Source organism: Rhincodon typus, chromosome 46 (assembly GCF_021869965.1).
Source record: "Rhincodon typus isolate 14 chromosome 46, sRhiTyp1.1, whole genome shotgun sequence".
In the NCBI taxonomy this organism is placed as follows: Eukaryota; Metazoa; Chordata; class Chondrichthyes; order Orectolobiformes; family Rhincodontidae; genus Rhincodon; species Rhincodon typus.
The window spans coordinates 7,378,449-7,398,528 of record NC_063377.1 but is presented as its reverse complement, the minus strand read 5'-3'; the positions used below and the strand labels follow the sequence as shown (position 1 = coordinate 7,398,528).

At 46.5% G+C, this 20,080-nt stretch overlaps 2 protein-coding genes across 9 annotated transcripts in view; both read right to left on the bottom strand.

The window, feature by feature from the left end:
- The window catches only part of LOC109924234 (gamma-secretase subunit APH-1A-like), a 29,794-nt gene extending 27,721 nt beyond the window's left edge, over window positions 1-2,073 (bottom strand). For all 8 annotated transcript variants that reach the window (XM_048620383.1, XM_048620385.1, XM_048620381.1 and 5 more), the window contains exon 1: window positions 570-2,073. In XM_048620383.1, coding sequence (XP_048476340.1) covers window positions 570-934 — 365 coding nt within the window. In that variant the 5' untranslated portion in view covers window positions 935-2,073. The remainder of the gene's footprint in view (window positions 1-569) is intronic.
- Window positions 2,074-3,362: 1,289 nt separating this feature from the next.
- Window positions 3,363-20,080, bottom strand: part of LOC125487876 (ras-related protein Rab-13-like) — a 37,893-nt gene continuing 21,175 nt past the window's right edge. Inside the window, exons 4-8 of the mRNA XM_048620378.1 lie at window positions 19,822-19,899; window positions 13,934-14,023; window positions 13,139-13,204; window positions 11,874-11,924; window positions 3,363-6,247 (exon numbers count right to left, since the gene is read on the bottom strand). Of these exons, the coding sequence (XP_048476335.1) occupies window positions 6,170-6,247; window positions 11,874-11,924; window positions 13,139-13,204; window positions 13,934-14,023; window positions 19,822-19,899 (363 nt within the window). The 3' untranslated portion in view covers window positions 3,363-6,169. The remainder of the gene's footprint in view (window positions 6,248-11,873; window positions 11,925-13,138; window positions 13,205-13,933; window positions 14,024-19,821; window positions 19,900-20,080) is intronic.

Genomic DNA, 20,080 nt, shown 5'->3' with positions numbered 1-20,080 from the left:
CGGGGGAGAGCTGCTGTCTGTCCCCCTTCCTGCAGTCGAATAGCCCATCGGGCAAAAATCACCCGGGTTTGCGGGACCGGCCGAACCCAAGAAGGGCACCACGATAACACGCAGCAGACCGATTTGAAGCTAAAGCATGGACTGTGGCGGCCGGAGCGATGGTCTGGAAACTGCCGTCCATCCAGCCTCCTGCAGTCGAATAGCCCGTTGAGCATAAACGTCCAGGCTCAGGCGGGGCTGGTGGTACTGAGTACCAGGATCGGTTTGGAGGAGGAGGAGGAGGAGGAGGAGGGGGGTGGTTAGAGAAAGGATTTTTTAAAAAAAAAGGTGGTGGAAGAAAACTGATGGCAGAGAAAAGAATTTTTTTGTGTCGGCCAAACACTTAGGCCCTGTCCCGGCGACGATCCCTTTAAAATCCTGGAGCCACAGCCGTTCAGGGACTTTAATGATTGACAGCGGCGGGAGAAAAGGGGGCGGGGCGGGGCGGGGCCGGGGAGTGCGGCCGGCGGGGCGTTTTTCTTCCATTTTTAAACAAATGAAAGGTTTTCCTTTTACACCTCCAAACTCACCCGGCGACCAGGATGATCACCCGCAGCGGGTCCCCGGCCACGGTAAACAGCAGCAGCCCGAACGCCGGCCCGAAGGCGATGAAGGTGCAGCCGAAGAAAACCGCCGCGCTCATGATGGCGGAGGGAAGCGAGGCGTTCGCCTCAGGCCTTAAACCCGGTTTAAAAGTCCCACCGCCATCAGCCGGCCCTCCTCCTCCTCGTTCCCCGCCCTTTCCCAACTTCGGAGGGTCGGGGTGTGCGCGTTTGACAGGCCCTTCGGCCGGTCGGAGCGCGGCACGCCCTCTTACCCCTCGGCCAATCGGCGTCGCGGGGGTGGGGTGACGGGGCTGTTTGACGATCGTCTGGGCGAATCGGATCTCGGGCATGCTTGACTGCTTCGGGGATAGGCGAGTCCAGGTCTGATTGACGGGCGCCTCGACCAGCCGGATATAACAAGTCTTGAAGGCCCGGCCAATCGACGTCGAAGGTAGGCGGGCTGGGGTCGACTGACGTTCCGACCAACCAGTCGGATTCGACGGCCCTTAAGGGACTGGCCATTCCCTGTTGAGGGTAGGCGGGTCAGAGGTTGATTGACGGGCCGCTCAACCAGTCCGATGTGGACAATGCTTGACGGCCTTGGTCCTTCGACGTTGAGAGCAGACGGGTCTGTGGGGTGAAATCGGCGTCAATGCGGAACAGACGTGCGGGTTGAGGAATGATGAACAGTGTGCTCGACCTCATGGATGTAGCAGGACGGCCTCATCAATCGGCATGGGTGGAGGGACGGGAGATGATTGACAGTCATGTGAAGCGCGTGGGCGCAATCCAGTTTGAAGTAGTGGGCGTGGTTTCTTTTTGTGTCGCAGACTTGTTAGCCCAATCAGATGGCGGTGCTGTGTCGCTCAGAGCCAATTGGTGTCCAGGGCTGGTTGGTTGACGGGCCGATTGACCAGTCAGACGTCGGCATGCTGGACAGATTGACCTATCAACGAAGGGGTTTGAGGTTTCACGGAATGATTGAGTGTCTGCTTGTCCAGTTGAGGGTCGGCTTAACCAATAGGAATGGAGGGATGGGGGTACGTGTTAGTTGATGGTGGGGGCAAGTTGGCCTAACCAATGGAATGCTGGACAAACACCGACCAATGGGTTAACATGGTGTAGAGCTGGATGAACACAGCAGCATCAGAGGAGCCGGAAGGCTGACGTTTCGGGCCTAGCCCCTTCTTCAGAAAAGCGAAAGGGGTGAGTTGTGACCCAGTGTAAATACCGACCGCAATGCAGGCTGGGAGTTGTAGTCTTTCCTGTCTCGCTGCGAATGCAAACGCGAAAACCAAAAGCTGGAACTGAAGATGGGTCACTGTTATAGCATCGTTGGAGGGCATTTAGCCAGTTCTTTTAGCATTGAGTCTCAGTATGAGTATTATGATTTCGTGCCAGTCTCCTGCTCTACACACCTGAACATTGTCTATTGAAGTAACCATCTGTTGCCTTCTTGAGTGTCTCAACTAAAATTGCCTGGTTTTGCAAATCACTTTAAAACTGTGCTGTCTGGTTCTTGATCCTTTCACTCAATATTTACTCAGTGCAGCGCCTTGATTCTGAAAGCTTTATCAAATTTCTTAGGACAGTTTATAACAGGCTCAGTAACGTGCGTTTAATATAAAATTTTACAGTGTGGAAGCCAGCCATTTGGCCAATCAAGTTCGCATTGACCCTCTGAAGAGCATCCCACCCAGACCCACCTTCCCCCCCCCCCCAATCTCCCTGTCATTTCCATGGCTAATCCACCCTAACCTGCATAGTTTTGGACTGTGGGAAGAAACCACTGCAGACACGGAGACAACATGCAAACTCCACACAGTCACCCGAAGGTGGAATCTCACCTGGGTCTCTGGTGCTGTGAGGCAGCAGTGCTAACCAATGAGCCATACTGCTGCATTTTTAACAAAGGATTCTGCTTCACGGGAGAAAATATCAAGCCAAGTTACTGCTTCTGTTCTCTGGAGGCTGTGCATTACAGATGTTGTGGAAACATACAAAATTCTTAGGGGACTTGATGCACGGAAAGATTGTTTTGCACCCCCGCCCCGTACAGGACCACAAGTCATAATCTTAGAGTAAAGACTCACCATTCAAGATAGAGGAAGGAGGAATTTCTTGATAGTAGTGAACCTGTGGAATTATTTACCACAGAGGCTGGGTCATTAAGTATATTCAAGGCTGAAATAGGCAGATTCTCAATTAGTAAAGAGATAAAGGTTATGGGAGAAAGACAGTAGTGTAGAATTGAAGATAATCAGATCAGACATAATCTTGTTGAATGGCACAGCAGACTTAATGGGCTGAATGACCTACTTCCGTTCCTATGTCTGTGAAAAAAGTTTCCTTGTCTTTTCCCTCCGGTTCTTTGGCTAATAGCCTTAGAGATGTAAAAAATGAAAGAACTACAGATGCTGTAAATTACGAAAGAAAACAGAAGTCGCTGGAAAAGCTCAGCAGGTCTGGCAGCATCTGTGAAGAAAAAAATCAGAGTTAACGTTTTGGATCTGGTGACCATCATTCCTTAAAGTTGTGTTCTTTGGTTCCTGAATCTCCTACCACACATTAGTGGGAGGAAACCTGCCATCCTTGCTTATTCTGGGCCACCGTGTGACTCCAGTCCCAGAACAATGCAGTTGACACACAAGTGCTGCAAGATACTAAGCAGGCCAGGCGTGCTACAAATGTCTGCTCCACCACAGATAGCACTGACCTGCAAACTATATAAAAAATAAACACTGTAGGGCCATGGAGATACCAAGACCCCTGTCAAAGTCCATAGCAACTGCAAATCTTTATTACATCAGCATTGTACAAAAGGCGCTAAATGCAGCTATGACACAATCCTGGCACAGAGGCCAAGATTCATTTTCCGGAAGCTTCAGTCTTTTGAAACTTGGGGAAGGGGAACAGTGGGTTGGCACAACATAGCAAGCAGAGTGCACTTTGTTCAAAAACACTGACTTAAGAGGAAATTAATCTTGAATGATTGAGTGGCACTTGGTCTGGGCAGGCTGATTTTAATTTTTTTTTAATCGTATAAATTTTAGCTTAAGCAATGGTTGGCAACAAACAAAGAAAAGGTGATCAGCACAGTGGTGTGCAGTGTGGTAATAACACAGTGTCACAGAAGCACTAGGATGCAGGCCTGGTACCCATGATTGGAATTCCCTCCAACTTCAATCCTGCCACTCAACTTACTTCATCTCTCTCTTCTGAAGTGCTATCAAGTAGGCAAGTACCCATGTATTTGGCCAGCTAGAAATAGCCACAGAGGCCCATTATGTGCATTTTCCAGCAATGCAGGGTCTACAAGAGCTATCTTCCACTCTCTTGTCCCCAGGGGGCACTGAGTCTAATTAAACACCTCTGTTACCACCACGCTCCCTCCCCATTGCAGACTGTGCATGGAACCTAGCACCTCCCTATCTATACAACTGACTACCGTGATGGACAGTTTAGTTGTTCCTCCTCACCCACTGGAAAACTTACTGCATAGACTCAAACACCCAGCACCTTTACTTCCCTCACTCATGCCCCACAAACTCTTTCTGGTGATCTGTCAGGATTATTCATTGTAACAAATTTAGCTTTGAATCGGGATGTCCTGAGACCAAGAATATTTAGACAACATCTTCCCTATCCCACTCCAATCACACCCTACCCTGGAGGAGCTTAAATTGGCCATGTCCTTGTCAAGGTTGGGCAAAGTCCTCGGATGTGTTCTGCTCCCCCAGGGGCAGGTAGGAATGGGCAACAAATTCCACCGTGCCAATGTGCCCAGATAGATTGACCAGATTCATGAGGTGTCATTCGTCTCTGCAATAGGTCAAGTGGGATGAATCTGAATGAGGCCCATCACATGTTGTGTTGGTCCTGCATTGAAGTGGAAAGCTTTTCCCGTTTGCTCCGTGACGATCAGAAAGCCCCATGGCCTACAACCTGCATCTGATACAACTATTCCCAAATTATCAAATGCCCCCTCCCAGCCTCCCTTTGCAAGCCAACACAGGAAGCGAGCTCATTGATAGTGCAAAGAATTAATTGTCTGCCACACAAAGACTTGTGAAGAAGGTGTTTGAAGACAAAAGACATCACTGATTATGAAAGAGCCTGTAGGCAGGAGTTTGGGTACAAGAGAGGTGGTGGGGGAATGCAGTTTGACACTATCCCACCCACTCTTGAAACTGATTTGCAGGTGGTAAACATTGTTGTTCTTTGTTGATTTCAACCCTTGCCCGAATCTCTTCTCTGTTCCTTTCCGCCAACTTGAGTTGCACTTGTGCGATCCAAGGACCATATTGGAGATGCAAGGCACAAGCATTATCCCTGACTTGCGACTTCCCAAAGGTTCACTCCCCAGCACCTTGAGTGAATGAATCTGGACTGCGAGTGTATCAGCAAGCTATTCAACCACAAGGTCCAACTCCGCTTACTCTGTCCTCACCTGAGGTGAAGGCCCCTCCAGCGGATGTGTCCCCTCTGCCTACCACCTCCATCCAAGGGCTCTAGTATACCCCCCTTGGGATCCTTCAAACCAGGGATGGGAACCAGATTTTTATTTTTCTCCCTTTGCTCCATCTAGCTCAGTCTTGCACCATTATCTGGTAGAATAATTGTGGCTGGTGTTCAGAAGGTCTACCTTGGGACAATTCAGGGTCCTTCCCCAATTGATTTAGTCCTTGATACATCTCTAGCATTAGCTCCAACCTGAGTCTTTATGTTGTTAGAACCAAATATGTTGGGGGGGGAGGGGAGTGGAATCTGCGAGAAATCACACCTCCATTTAATTGGGGGGGGGGGGGGGGGCATTCAACAATAACATGAAAACAATCTCTTAATTCCTGGTTTGTCCGTGTTTATCATTGGCTTCCTGACCACCTGTCCCTGGAATTTCAGATCAGAAAGACGAGGTTTGATGGTGGGAGGGCGATTAAACATAAACTATCGGCCACATTCCGTCCCACTACTTAACGTTTAACCTCAATCTCCATCCTGGGACTGGGAAATTCTCACTCTTGCGCTGTTAAGCATTCCAAAACCAAAAGGGCGGGAGTCTTGTCCTTGAAGAATGAGCAAATAAAAATTGGGGGGAGGAAAAAGAAACAGCAGATAACACCATTGACTCTGGCAAAAAGACATCAAGGTCTTTGGCTGCTCAACAAAATGTCCGTTATCACTCCCTCTTTTTCTCCCCTCCATCCCACTGTTGTTACAGACCAGTTGGGATTCAATATCTTGTCCCCTCTCAACCACCCCAACCCGCCTTCAATCCCCACATGTCGTACAAAGAAGCAAAGCTTATAAACAGTCCCAGATTTGACCTGCTGTGGGAGGAAGTTCCAGTCACAAAAAGGAACATAGTATCGTGTCTGCCCCTCCCCTCCAGGGAAGAGGGGAACGTTGTTGGGGGACAGGGAAGGGAGGGGCTGTATTGAAGCTAAACCAGGAACGAAGCCGGAATGACTAACTGCTGTGTCCCCAGACAGGTCCAGTAGTTGATTTCAATAAGTTATCCACACAATGGGTCTTCTCCGAGGAAGGTTAGGCAGCTCTCTGGTGTGTTTGCCACGTCCTGAGTCTTAAACTAAGGAGCACTTGGAGGGACTCGTCTTCGGCGAGCTTTCCAGAGGAGCCTTGTAGCTAGGAGACCCAAAGCCCTGGTTTGAAGGGAACAAATAATCGAATTAGACAAAAACAAAACGAAAGAGGGAGAGCTATATCCATAATTTCTAATTCTCAAGGCCATGAACTACACCTTTTATATCTTATTTTCGTGAATTTTCCTACTAAAGCTGGCCTTTATTCTGCTACTAACACTGACTCTGGATCAAAGCTCTGTCATCTCTTTACAAACATTACCACCTTTTGTTCCATGACCCCTTTGATCTCTTAATCTTCCTTGCCCTCTAAATTATACTTGTTCTTTCCTCCTGTTCACTGAAACACAAAATAGGATTAGGCCATTCAGCTCTTCCAGCCTGCTCCATCATTCAATATGATCATGGCTGATCATGCAGCTTCAGTATCCCACTCCCGGTTTCTCTCCGTACCCCATGATCCCTTTAGCCACAAGGGTCACATCCAGCTCCCTCATGAATATATCTAATGAAGTGGCCCCAACAGCTTTCTGTGGGAGAGAATTCCACAAATTCACAACTGAGTGAAGAAATTCTTCCTCATCTCAGTCCTGAATGGCTTACCCCTTATTCTCAAGACTGTGACCCCTAGTTCTGGGCTTCTCCAACATTGGGAACATTCTTTCCACATCTAGCCTGTTCAGTCCCATCAGGATTTTATATGTTTCTATGAGATCCCCCCTCATTCTTCCAAATTCAAGTGAGTATAAGCCCAGTGGATCCAGTCTTTCTTTATATGTCAGTCCTGCCATCCCGGGAATCCAGTCTGGTGAACCTTTGCTAGACTCCCACAATAACAAGAACGTCCTTCCTCAGACTGGGAGACCAAAACTGCACATAATACTCAAGGTGTGTTCTCACCAAGGCCCTGTATAACTGCAGCAAGACATCCTTATACCCATACTCAAATCCTCGCACTATGAAGCCCAGCATGCCATTAGTTTTCCTACATGCCAACCTTCACTGACCTTTCCACCATGACACCCAGGTCTCATTGCACCTCACTTTCCTCTAAACTGCCACCATTTGGATAGTAATCTGCCTTCCTGTTTTTGCCAACGTGGATAACCTCACATTTATCCACATTATATTGCATTGGCCAAGTAATTTGCCCACTCGCCACCTCCTTCAGCAGCCTGAAATTCCTCACTTTTCCACCTCTCTTCCGTTCTGAAGAAATGTCATATTGGACGCGCAATGCTAACTGTCTCTCCCTGGCCAATACCTCTGTCTCCGGCTTGCTACAGTGCTCAAGTGCAGCTCAGCACTCTACAGCCTTCTGGACTAAATATCGAGTTCAACAACTTTAGGGCTCGAGGCACCTTTTCCCACGTCCTTATCCCAATCTCCACACAGCAGGCCTTGTTATCAGAGATAGTAGGAACTGTCGATGTTGGAGTCTGAGATAACAAGGTATGGAGTTGGAGGCATACAGCAAGCCAGACAGCATCAGAGGAGCAGGAAAGCTGACGTTTTGGGTCTGGACTCTTCTTCAGAAATGGGGCTCTAAAATAAATAGAGAGGAGGGGGGCGGTGATAGAAGGCGGATAGGTGGGAGAGAAGACAGACAGGACGAGGAGGTCTTGTTGTCACTTGGGCTGCTAATACACACAACCCATTGTTAGCCACTAATAGTCCCCATTAGCAAATATTCATTCTCCTAGGCTGATCGTTGTCCACTCCTTTGTCTTTCTGAAGAAGGGTCCCGACCCGAAACATCAGCTTTCCTGCTCCTCTAATGCTGCCTGGCCTGCTGTGTTCCTCCAGCTCCACACTGTGTTATCACTGACTCCAGCATCGGCAGTTCTTACTATCTCTGTCTGTCCAGTTGTTTGGGCTCCATCATCTACTCCTTATCCCCTCCCCACCCCGCCCTACCTTATGCACAAAACCCAACCTTTTTCTGAAAACCAAAACAGAAATTACTGGAAAAGCTCAGCAGGTTTGGTAGCATCAGTGGAGAGAAATCGGAGTTAACGTTTCTGGTCCAGTGACCCTTCCTTGGAACTTGACCCAAAACGCTAACTCTGATCTCTCTCCACAGATGCTGTCAGACCTACTGAGCTTTCTGTTTTGTCTCCACTGAGTCTGTGAGATCAGCGGTGTTTCTTCAGTTTCCATTTCCAATCTTCGGCATCTGAAATATTTTGCTTTTTGTTTATGAGTTACACTCAATTCCCTGCTGACATGACATCGATCGGATTATCCCTTCTGGCCCTCTCGGGTGGATGTAAACGTAAAAACCCACAGCTAACAGGGAAAGAACATTGAGCAGAGGGACCTAGGGGTTCAGGTACACAGTTCCTTAAAAGAGGAGTCGCAGGTAGACAAAGTGGTGAAGACAGCACTTGGCACGCTTGCCTTCATTGGCCGAACATTCACTATAGGAGTTGGGACATCATGTTGCGGCTGTACAGGACATTGGTGAGGCCGCTTTTGGAGTACTGCATACAGTTCTGGTTGCCCTGCAATGGGAAGGATATTATTAAACTGGAAAGTGTTCAGAAAAGATTTGCAAGGATGTCACCAGCACCGGAGGGTTTGAATTGGAAGGAGAGGCTGGATAGGCTGGGACTTTTTCCCCTGGAGCATAGTAGGCTGAGGGGTGACCTTACAGAGCTTTATAAAATCATGAAAGGCACAGATATTTTCTACAGTAGGGGGAGTCCAAAACTGGAAGGCATAGGTTTAAGGTGAGAGGGGAAAGATTTAAAAGGGATCTGAGGGGCAACTTTTTCATGCAGAGGGTGGTGTGTATATGGAATGAGCTGCCAGAGGAAGTGGTGGAGGCTGGTACAATTACAACATCTAAAAGACATTTGGACATGTACATGAATAGGGAAGATTTAGAGGGATATGGGCCAAAAGCAGGCAAATGGGACTAATTTGTTTGGGAAACCTGGTTAGCATGGATGAGTTGGACCGAAGGGTCTGTTTCCATTTTGTATGCTTCCGAGACTCATTGGGGTGGTGAAAACGCTCTCCCATGTTCTGGGGCCAATATTTAGCCCTTCCATAAAATAACTGAAAAGATGGTAATTATCACACCACTGGTTATTGTGTCCAAAGTGGATGATGTGTTTGCTACACTACATTTTAGAGGAAAAAAAATTAAACCACTCGGAGTTGGTGGGGGGGAGAAGGTGTCCTGAGCTCATGAAAGGTATTCAAGAAATGCAAGCACTTTCATTCCCCAACCTCTTTCTCCACTCTGATCTATCACCGCCTTTTAAGGAGGACTTCTTGCAAATTGCTACAGCCACTCCTCTCTGGATGTCTCAAGCACCATTGTAACACAGTGACAAAGTGTCAGTGGGTGATTTTAACATTGGCAGGCGTCACAGGGACAAGAGAGGCGGGTAAAGACAACCAGAGCTTCCAACTCCAATGGGAAGTGAGTGTAAGGATGCTGGATCTCTGCTCACTTTGTTGAATACTCTGCCAACATCCATGGTCCACTTGCCATATTTATGTTGGGTTGAACGCCCTCCTTCTGTGCTGTGTCATACTATGAAGGTATAAAGAACTGATGGGGTGAATCTTAGGCTATTAATACAAGTAGCTACAGAGATAGTGGTTCCACCAGTACTAATCTTCCAAAAATCCCTACAGTGTGGAAGCAGGCCATCTGGCCCATCAAATCTACACCACCCCTCTGAAGAGCATCTCACCCAGAGCCAATATCCCTGCATTTCCCTGTAACCCACTTAGCCTCCACATTCCCTCGACACTATTTGCAATTTAGCACAGCCAATCCATCTACCTTGCACATCTTTGGATTGTGGGAGGAAACCCACGCAGATGCTGGGAGGACGTGCAAACTCTACACAGATAGTTGCCAGAAGCTGGAATTGAACCTGGGTCCCTGGTGCTGTGAGGCAGCAGTGCTAACCACTGAGCCACCGTGCCAATCCAAAGTCTCAGAGGATTGTAAAACTGCCAATATAACACCTTTATATAGAAAGGGAAGTGGATAAAAATTTGACCAATGAGTATATAATCTAGGAAAATGTGAGACTGTGCACTTTGGCAGCTGAATAAAATGGGGAAAGACCACAGGAAAATGCTGCATAGAGGGATTTGAAGGTCCTTTTACATGAATCCCAAAAGATAGCACACAAGTTCAACAGGAAATAGAGAAGGCAAATGGAATGTTGGTCTTTATTTCAAAGAGAATAGTGTATAAAAATAGGGAGCTCTTGCTAAAATTACACAAGGCACTAGTTGGACTACACCTAGAATAGTGAATAGTTTTGGGCCCCTTACGCAAGGGAAGATATAACAGCTTGGAGGCAAGTCCAGAGTTAGTTCACTAGATTGATCTCCAGATATGGAGGGAATGTCTTGTGAGGACCGGTTCTAAAGAGGACCCGACCTAACCAGCCCCAGCTTGTAAAAGTCAACACCCAAACTGGTGGTGTAGCCAATTGGTGAAGAAAGTTATCTCGGAGTACAACGCAACCTTTATCAGATGGGCCAATGGGCTGAGGAGTGGCAGGTGGAGTTCAATTTAGATAAACGTGAGGTGTTGTATTTCGGAAAGGCATGTCAGGGCAGGACTTATAAACTTAATGGTAAGGTCCTGGGGATTGTTGCCGAGCAAAGAGACCTTGGGGTACAGTTCATAGTTCCTTGAAAGCAGTGTCACAGGCAGGCAGGGTAATGAAGGCAGTGTTTGGTATGCTTGCCATTATTGGTCAGTGCACTGAGCATAGGAGTCGGGAGGTCACGTTGCTGCTGTACAGGACATTGATTAGGCCACTTTTGGAATACTGTTTTCAATTCTGGACTCTGTACTACAGGAAAGATGTTAAACTTGAAAGAGTTCAAAAAGGATTTACAAGGATGTTGCTGGGACTGGAGGGTTTGAGCTATAGGGAGAGGCTGAATAGGCCAGGGCTAATTTCCCTGGAGGGTCAGAGGCTGAGGGGTGACCTTATACAGGTTTATAAAATCATGAGGGGCATGGATAGGGTGAATAGCCAACATCTTTTTCCCAGGGTAGTGGAGTCCAAAACTAGAGGGCATAGGTTTAAGGTGATATGGGAAAGATTTATAAGGAACATAAGGGGTGACCTTTTCATGCAGAGGGTGGTGCATGTATGGAATGAGCTGCCAGAGGAGGTGGAGGAGGCTGGTACAATTACAACATTTAAAAGGCATCTGGATGGGTACATGAATAGGAAGGGTTTAAGAGGAATATGGGCCAAATGGCACTAGATTAATTTAGGATATCTGGTCGGCATGATGAGTTGGACCGAAGGGTCTGTTTCCATGCTGTACAGTTCTACGACTCTATAACCAATCTGATTTTTCTCACACACAGTGCAACATGTTGTTCCTCGTTACATCAGTACTCCTACAAATTGTCCTGATGCGTGAAAAGCTTCTACAAAAAGGTGTCTTTGTTTCCCCAGCAACGCTCGATTTCTGTACTACCACACAAGGAATTACTTAGATTAGTCCCACAGCCCCTCAGAGGTGTCAAATAGTGGCATCAATCCCCCGATACACCCACCTAGCAACTATTATAATGCAAAAAACAGCAGTGTAGGAAAGATAACAGGGATGTGTGACCCTTTTGGGCTCACTAACGAGGTAGTTCACTGTAACCAGGGTAAGGAAATAGGTCTTGCATTAAACCTACCGATTTCTTGCTCGTCTTTATTAATATGTCATGGGCGAGTGATCGAAAAGCCTGTTGGAAAAGGAACTGAGTTAAATTCAGCATATACAGGCTAGCAGACAGATCAGATTGCGCTTAAAATCTTCTATCACCTAATTGCACTGACAAAGCATTTAACAGAATTAATCATTGTTGGAGGCAAGTTGTCAGTCTTACCCAATCTCAAATATACATTACTCCTGATGTAGGAAAAAAATAGCAGCCAATTTGCACACAGCAGGAGAGGGATGGAGAAGTGATGGCCTAGTGGTACGGTCCCTGGGCTGTTAATCCAGAGACCCAGGTAACGTTCTGGGGTCAGAATCGTGCTACAGCAGATGGTGGAATTTGAACTCAACAACAGAAAAAAAAAGAATCTGGAATCTAATAATCACCATCTGCTTCACTAATGTCCTTCAGGAAAGGAAACTGCCATTCTTACCTGGTTTGGCCTATATGTGACTCCAGACCCCCAGCAAAGTGGTTGACTCTTAACTGCCGCCCAGCCAGTGACATTTCATTCACGGGATGACACAAAGAAACAGGATCTCGACAAACGGCAGCGTAACGCGTGACCAAATTTATTTTGCTTATGTTAACCAAGGCAAGATCTTGGTCTCGTTGGGGAGAACTTATCCCAACACTCCCACCATTCTTTGACGATGCCTTGGACTTTGTGTTTTATTTTAATGTCTCGCCTGAACAGGCACCCATTTTTTTGATTTGATTTGATGTATTACTGTCAAATGTACCTAGATACAGTGAAAAGTTTTGTTTTGCATGCAGTACAGGCAGATCATACTGTACAAAAGTGCATTTGGGTAATAGAACAGAGTGAGGATGTTATGGCCGCAGAGGAGGTGCACAAATGCAAGATCAACATTAAGTTTAAAATTTGAAAGATCCATTCAGACGTCTGATAACAGCGAGGAAGAAGCTGTTCTTGAATCTATTCATATATGCATACAAACTTTAATACCTTCTGCCTGACGGAAGAGGTTGGAAGAGATTATAACCAGGGTGGGAGGGATCTTTGATTGCTTTCCCGAGGCAATGGGAAATGTAGATGGAGTGAATGGATGAAAGGCTGGTTTGCACGATGGATTGGGCTGTGTTAACAAGTCTGTAACTTCTTGCAGTCTTGGGTAGAGCAATGGTGGAGTTAGGCAAAATAAAATTAAATAGGAGGATCCCTCTTTCTTTCTGAGGACTTTCCTGACTAAAAACTGAGTAATCGGCAATCTTACCTCTTCCACATTCAAACTAGATTTGGCGCTTGTTTCGAAGAATCTGATCCCATGATCTTTTGCCAACTGCAGCAAAGGAAACAAACAGAGACTGATAAATCTTGATGCTTGTTATGGCAAGTATGGGTCTGCTGTGTGTGACAAAATGTGTATCTTTTGTAAATGATTCAGCAGGAGGCTGTTCAACTCTTTATACTTCTGCTAGCTGTTTGAAAGAACACCTCCTGCCTATCTCTGTCACCTTCTCCAACTCCTACCATCCTCCCTATCTGTCACCTCCTCCAGCCCCTGCACCTCTCCCTATGTCTGTCACCTCCTATAGCCCCAATAACCCTCCCTATTTCTGCCACCTCCACTAGCCCCTACATTCCCTCCCTATCTGTGTCACCTCCTCCAGCCGCTACTCTTTATCTCTGTAATCTTCCCAAGCCCCTAACCCCACCTATCTGTCACCTTCTTCAGCCCCAACAACTCAACCTATCTCTGTCACTTCCTCCAGCCCCTACACCCCCACCCAATCTCTGTAACTTCCTCTAGCCCCTAAAACCGCTACCTATGTCCATCACCATCTCTAGCCTCCACACCTCCTGCTGAATTCCTATTGATATCCTATGTAGGATCAAGCACTGTTCCCAGATATATCTCATCCCCAACCCTGCTGTCAAAAATTTGTTGCTGCCTCCCTCCCAGCAGTGTGAACTTTGAACCTACACCCCAAGGTTGGCTGAAAGCACCAATGGGCACCTATGCCCTTGACCCCAGGAGGTGCACTGGCATAATAGCTCTCCAGCTGACCTTCTCTGCCTTGTCCTTGGGCACCTTCCTCTTGTTTTCCATGTCACACTTGTTTCCCAATAACATTCGCTCCACGGTCGCTGAGGCATTCTGTGGGAAGCAAAGCGATGGTACATTAATAACTAAAACAGAAATTGCTGGAGAAACTCAGCAGGTCTGGCAGCATGTGTAAAGAGAGAAAGCAGAGTTAACGTTTTGGGTCCAGTGACCCTTCTTCAGGACTTCATTAGGCTCCTGATGGTTAGCACTTTCAATCACAAGATGAATATTACTCAACAACTTCGACATTGCCATTGTACCTTTCAGGAGAGTCCTAGAGATATACAGCACGGAAACAGACCCTTTGGCCCAACTCATCCATGTTGACCCGCTATCCTAAATTAATCTAGTCCCATTTGACAACATTTGGCCTGTATCCCTCTAAACCCGACTTTCAACTAGCCCTAAAGCACTTTAAAGCCAATAGAGTCAGAGTAATACAGCATTGAAACAAGCCCTTCGGCCCACCATGTCAAGGCCAACCAACAAAAACCAAACTACACTAATCCCATTTACCTACATTTGGTCGTTAACTTACTACGCCCTATCATTTTAAGTGCTGATCTAGACGCTTCTTAAAATTTGTGAGAGTACCTGTCTCCACCACCTTCTCATGGAAAAGTGTTCCATATTTCTAACATCCTCCACGTGAAAACATTTTTCTCAGATATCTTCTATAACGCTCCTCAACCTTGAACTTATAGAATCACCCAGCGTGGAAACAGACCCTTCGATCTAACTAGTCCACGCCGACCATTTTCCGAAACCAAGCTCGTCCCACTTGCCTGCATTTGGCCCACATCCATCCAAACCTTTCCTATTTATGTACTTATCCAAATGTCTTAAAGTGTTGTAACTGTTGACCTTGATCAGATGGGCTGATGTGCCAAAGAGTGGCAGATGGAGTTTAATTTAGATAAATGTGAGGTGCTATATTTTGATAGTGCAAATCAGAGGCAGGACTTATACACTTAATGCTAAAGGTCCTGCAGAGTGTGGCCGAACAAAAGGACCTTTGGTACAGGTTCATAGTTTCTTGAAAGCGGTGTCACAGGTAGACAGGGTAGTGAAGGTGGTGTTTGGTACGTTTGCCTTCATTGGTAAAGTACATTCGGTCTCGGAGTTGGGAGTTCATGTTACGGCTGTACAGGACATTGGTTAAGCTTCTTTTGGAATACTGCGTGCAATTCTGGTCTCCCTTCCATAGGAAAGGTGTTGTGAAACTTGAAAGGGTTCAGAAATGATTTACAAGGATGTTGCCAGGGTTGGAGGGTTTGAGCTATAGAGAGGCTGAATAGGCTGGAGCTATTTTCCCTGGAGCGTCGGAGGCTGAGAGGTGACCTTATAGAAGTTTATAAAATCATGAGGGGCATGGATAGGATGAATAGCCAAGGTCTGTTTCCCAAGTTTAAGGTGAGAGGGTAAAGATTTAAAAGGGACCTAAGGGGCAGCTTTTTCCACACAGAGGGTGGTGCATGTATGGAATGAGCTGCCAGAGGAAGTGATGGAGGCTGGTACAATTATAATATTTTAAAGACATCTGGATGGGTACGTGAATAAGAAGGGTTTAGTGGGATATGGGCCAAATGCTGGCAAATGGGACTAGTTCAATATAGGAAAGCTGGTCAGCACGGACAAGTTAGACTGAAGGGCCCGTTTCTGTGCTGTACGTCTCTATGACACTATGTACCTGGATCCACCACTTCCTTGTGCTCTCTGGTCTCGGACACATCTGCTGCAGGGAAAAGATTTTTACAATCTACCGTGTCTATGCCTCATCATTTTGTATACTTTAATCCAACAGCCCCTTGGCCTCATGTGGTCCAGGGAAAACAAACCCAGCCTATCCAGGTCTCCTCATAACTGAGCCACTCCATCTCAGGCATGAAGTACTGATTTCACAGAATCCCAGATTTGTTACAGTGCAGAAGGAAGCTGTTTGGCTCACTGTTCCAGGTTGACTTGACTTGGTACCAATCTCATGCCTTTGTCCCCAGTCCTGCACATTGGTTACATAAAAACAATTACAGAGCAGGCCAATTTAACATGAATTTTCATCTTCCATACTAAGCTTAAATATGTAACCTTGTCAAATTACTTCTGTAAATCTCAGTATCCACTCTTTAGCCGCAGCACATTACTTCTGCAAAGGAACTCCAATAAGTTGGTTAAATGTAAATTTCCTTCCACAAAACGATGTTCACTCTGCCTGACCTCCTTTAATCTTCTCTAACTGCCCTGCCAAAATGCCTTTAATAGCAAATCTAGATTTACCAGGATGTTGCTGGGAATGGAGGGTTTGAGTTACAAGGCGAGGCTGGATAGGCTGGGACTTTTTCACTGGAGCATAGGAAGCGGAGGGATGACCTTATAGAGGTTTGTATAAGCATGAGGCATATGGATAAGGTGAATAGCAAATGGTCGGGGAGTCCGAAACTTTTTAAAGCAAATGGGGAAAGTTTTAAAAAGGATATGAGTAGCAACTTGTTTTACACAGACAGTGGTTTGTACGTGGAATGAACTTCCAGCGGAAATGGTGAATGCCGGTACAGTAACATTTAAAAGACGTTCGGATAAGTACATGAATAGGAAAGATTTGGAGGGATATGGGCCAAGCGCAGGCAAGTAGGCCTAGTGTAGTTTGGGAACAAGGTCGACTAATTGGACCGAAAGGTCTGTTTCCACGCTGCATGACTCTATAATGCCCTCTACAATGCCTCAAATCCAACCTGCCTCCTCCAGACTTCCAGTCAACACATTCCAAATCTTAATGGCTTGCCAAGTTTTTTTTTTCTTACATCGTGTTTTCTTCTTTTCCCAATTCGTTCAAACCTGTGCCTTCTGGTTCTCGATCCTTTTACGAGCAGGATCAGTTTCTCCCCATCAACACCTTCCAAACTCCTTGTGATTTTGAGAATTTCTTTTAAATCCTCTCTTAGCCTTCTGCTGGCCAAGGACAGCAATCACAACCACTCCAATTTGAAATGTAGTCGCCGTTGTAAAGTCAGAAATGCTCGTCAACGTGTGCACAGCAATCTCTGATACAAAGGTGCACAATTACCCTGCGGATCAAGCTTCAAGGTATGGACTGAAGGCCAAACGCGGACCAGAACACCAGGCAAAATTCCCCTCTGCTGTTCTTCAAAATAACTGCCCTGTAATCTTAATCTGGAATACGGTGAACAACTGCGTTTGGCCCATATTTCTCTAAACCTTTCTTATTCGTGTACTTGTCCAAATGTCAGCAAATGACACCAAGATTGGTTAAGGTATGAGGGATCAGTAGTGTTGAGGAAGCAGAGAGGCTGCTGAGGAGCTTGGAAAGTGCAAAGTGACAGATGGAATACAATGTGGGCAAGTGGTTCTCTTATCTAAGGAAGGATGTACCGGCGTTGGAGGCAGTCCAGTGAAGGCTGATCCCAAGTATGGAGGGACTGTATTATAAGGAGAGGCCTGTACTTATTGCAGTTTAGAAGAATAAGATGCAACCTTAGGGGACATGCAGAGTGGTTGTTTCCCCTTGTGAAAGAGTCTAGGACCAGAGGGGATAATCACAAAGTAAGGGGATGTCCTTTTAAGACAGATGAGGAGGTAATTTTTCACTCAGAGGGTAGACAGCTTGTGGATTCCTTTACCGCAGACAGCTGTTGGGGCTGGATTGTTAATTCTACTCAAGGCTGAGACAGATTCTGAAACAGGAAGGGAATCAAGGGTTATGGGGTAAAGGCAAGTTGGGGATTATTAGATCAGCCATGATCTCGTTAAATGGAGGAGCAGACTCAATGGGCTGATTGGCCTACACTTATGTCGTATGGTGCACCTGAGAGAACAGAAAGGGGCCTCAGTTCAATGAAAGAGCTCCTCTGAGTGTAGCACTCCCTCAATGTCAGCACGGATTATGTGCTCTGGCCTCTAGAGTGGGACTCAAACCCATAGCCTTTGACCCAGAAGAGAGAAGCTGATATCCTGGAAGCCATTTTGATACAGTGCAGGTAAATGAAGCCACTACCCCAACCAAAATAAAAAAAAAAACACCCACCCCTCATGGCTCAGTTACTTTTTATTCATTTATTCACAGGATGAGGGTGTCACTGGCTAATATTAACTGCCCACCTGGCAGTTAAGAGCCAACCACATTGCTGTGGGTCTAGAGTCACATGTAGGCCCAGACCAGGTAAGGATGGCAGTTTCCTTCCCTAAAAGACATTAGTGAACCAGATGGGTTTTTCCCATCAATCAGCAATGGGGAGGGGAATCCGAGGGGAGTGTGCAGTGGGACCTGGGTGTCCTTGTGCACCAGCCGCTGAAGGTAAGCACGCAGGTACAGCAGGCGGTAAAGAAGGCAAATGGTATGTTGGCCTTCATTGTGAGAGGTTGTGAGTGCAGGAGCAGGGATGTGTTGTTGCAGTTATACAGGGCCTTGGTGAGGCCACACCGAGAATATTGTGTGCAGTTTTGGTCGCCTTTTCTGAGGAAGGATGCTCTTGCTCTTAAAGGATTGCAGCGAAGGTTTACCAGGCTGATTCCGGGGATGGCGGGATTGACGTATGAGGAGAGATTGACAAGGTTAGGATTATTTTTGCTGGAGTTCAGACAAATAAGAGACTTATAAAATCCTAACAGAACTAGACCAGGTAGATGCAGGGAGGATGTTCCTGATGGTGGGTGTGTCCAGAACCAGGGGTCACAGTCCAAGGATTCAGAGTAAACCATTTAGGACGGAGATGGGGAGACATTTCTTCACTCAAAGAGTGGTGAGCCTGTGGAATTCATTATCACAGGAAGTAGTTGATGCCAAAATATTGTAGGTACCAGAAGGTGGCTAGATATAGCACTTGGGATGATGGGATCAAAGGTTATGGGGAGAAAGCAGGATTAAGCTATTGAGTTGGACAATCAGCCATGATTATGATGAATGGTGCAGCAGGCTCGAATGGCTGAATGGCTTCCTCCTGCTCCTATCTATGTTTTTATGTTTCTACGGATTCATGGTCATTGTTAGACTCTTAATTCCAGATTTTTATTAAATTCAAATTCCACCATCTGCACTGGTGAGATTCAAACCCAGGTCCCCAGAACATTACCTGGTCTGTGGATTAACAGTCCAGCAATAATACCACTAGGTCATCGCCTCTCCCTATCCTTTTTTTTCAGAAACAGAGTCCTCACACTTAGCTGGTGTAAGATAATCCCTTTGAGGGGTGAAGGTGATGGCCCAGTGCTATTATCGCTGGGCTGTTAATCCAGAGACCCAGGTTTGAATCCCGCCATGGCAGATGGCGGAATTTGAACTCAATAAAAATCTGGAATTAAGAATCTAATGATGACCATGAATTCATTGTCGATTGTCGGAAAAACCCATCTGGTTCACTCATGTCCTTTAGGGAAGGAAACTGCTATCCTTACCTGGTCTGGCCTACATGTGACTCCAGACCCACAGCAATGTTGTTGGCTCTTAACTGCCCTCTGGGCAATTAGGGATGGGGCAATAAAGGCTAGCCAGTGATGCCCTCATCCGGTGAGTGAATTGAAAAAAAAAGATTAAAAGGACCTGGGTTCAAACTGAATCCAGGCTAATGGGTGGACGTAATGGTGTCAGGGGCAAGTTGTGATGAGGTCAGGGTGGGTGCAGGTGGGGCGGGAGGGTGTAACAGGGTAGATCCTGAAGGCTGGAGAGTGGTCAGAGCAGGTGTGGGAGCTGGTGGAGGACAGGGCAGATGTGGGGGTTTGAGGACGTGTGGTGGCAAATGGGGCAGCAGTTGGGTGGCAACAGGGAGGGTCTTGGGGGAGTGCGGTGAAGCCACTGATAGCAGTTCCCCATTGAAGTTGTATCTGAAGATCAATCTCACCTCTTTAATGCTCTTCATCCAGTTTTGTATATTCTCAAAAGACTTCTCATCGGTGATGTCATAGACCAGTATGATCCCCTGTAAAACGGTCAGACAGAGACTGCATTTATACAGTACCTTGTTGTTCAGAAATGTCTCAATGTGGCTGAGACACACAACATAAATCTCGAAAGTTTAACAACTGCTACATTTCCAAGTTCAGTAGCCATTGCACAGAAGGTGGAAGGTAAAACAAAGAATAGAAAGATGGAGAGAGGGG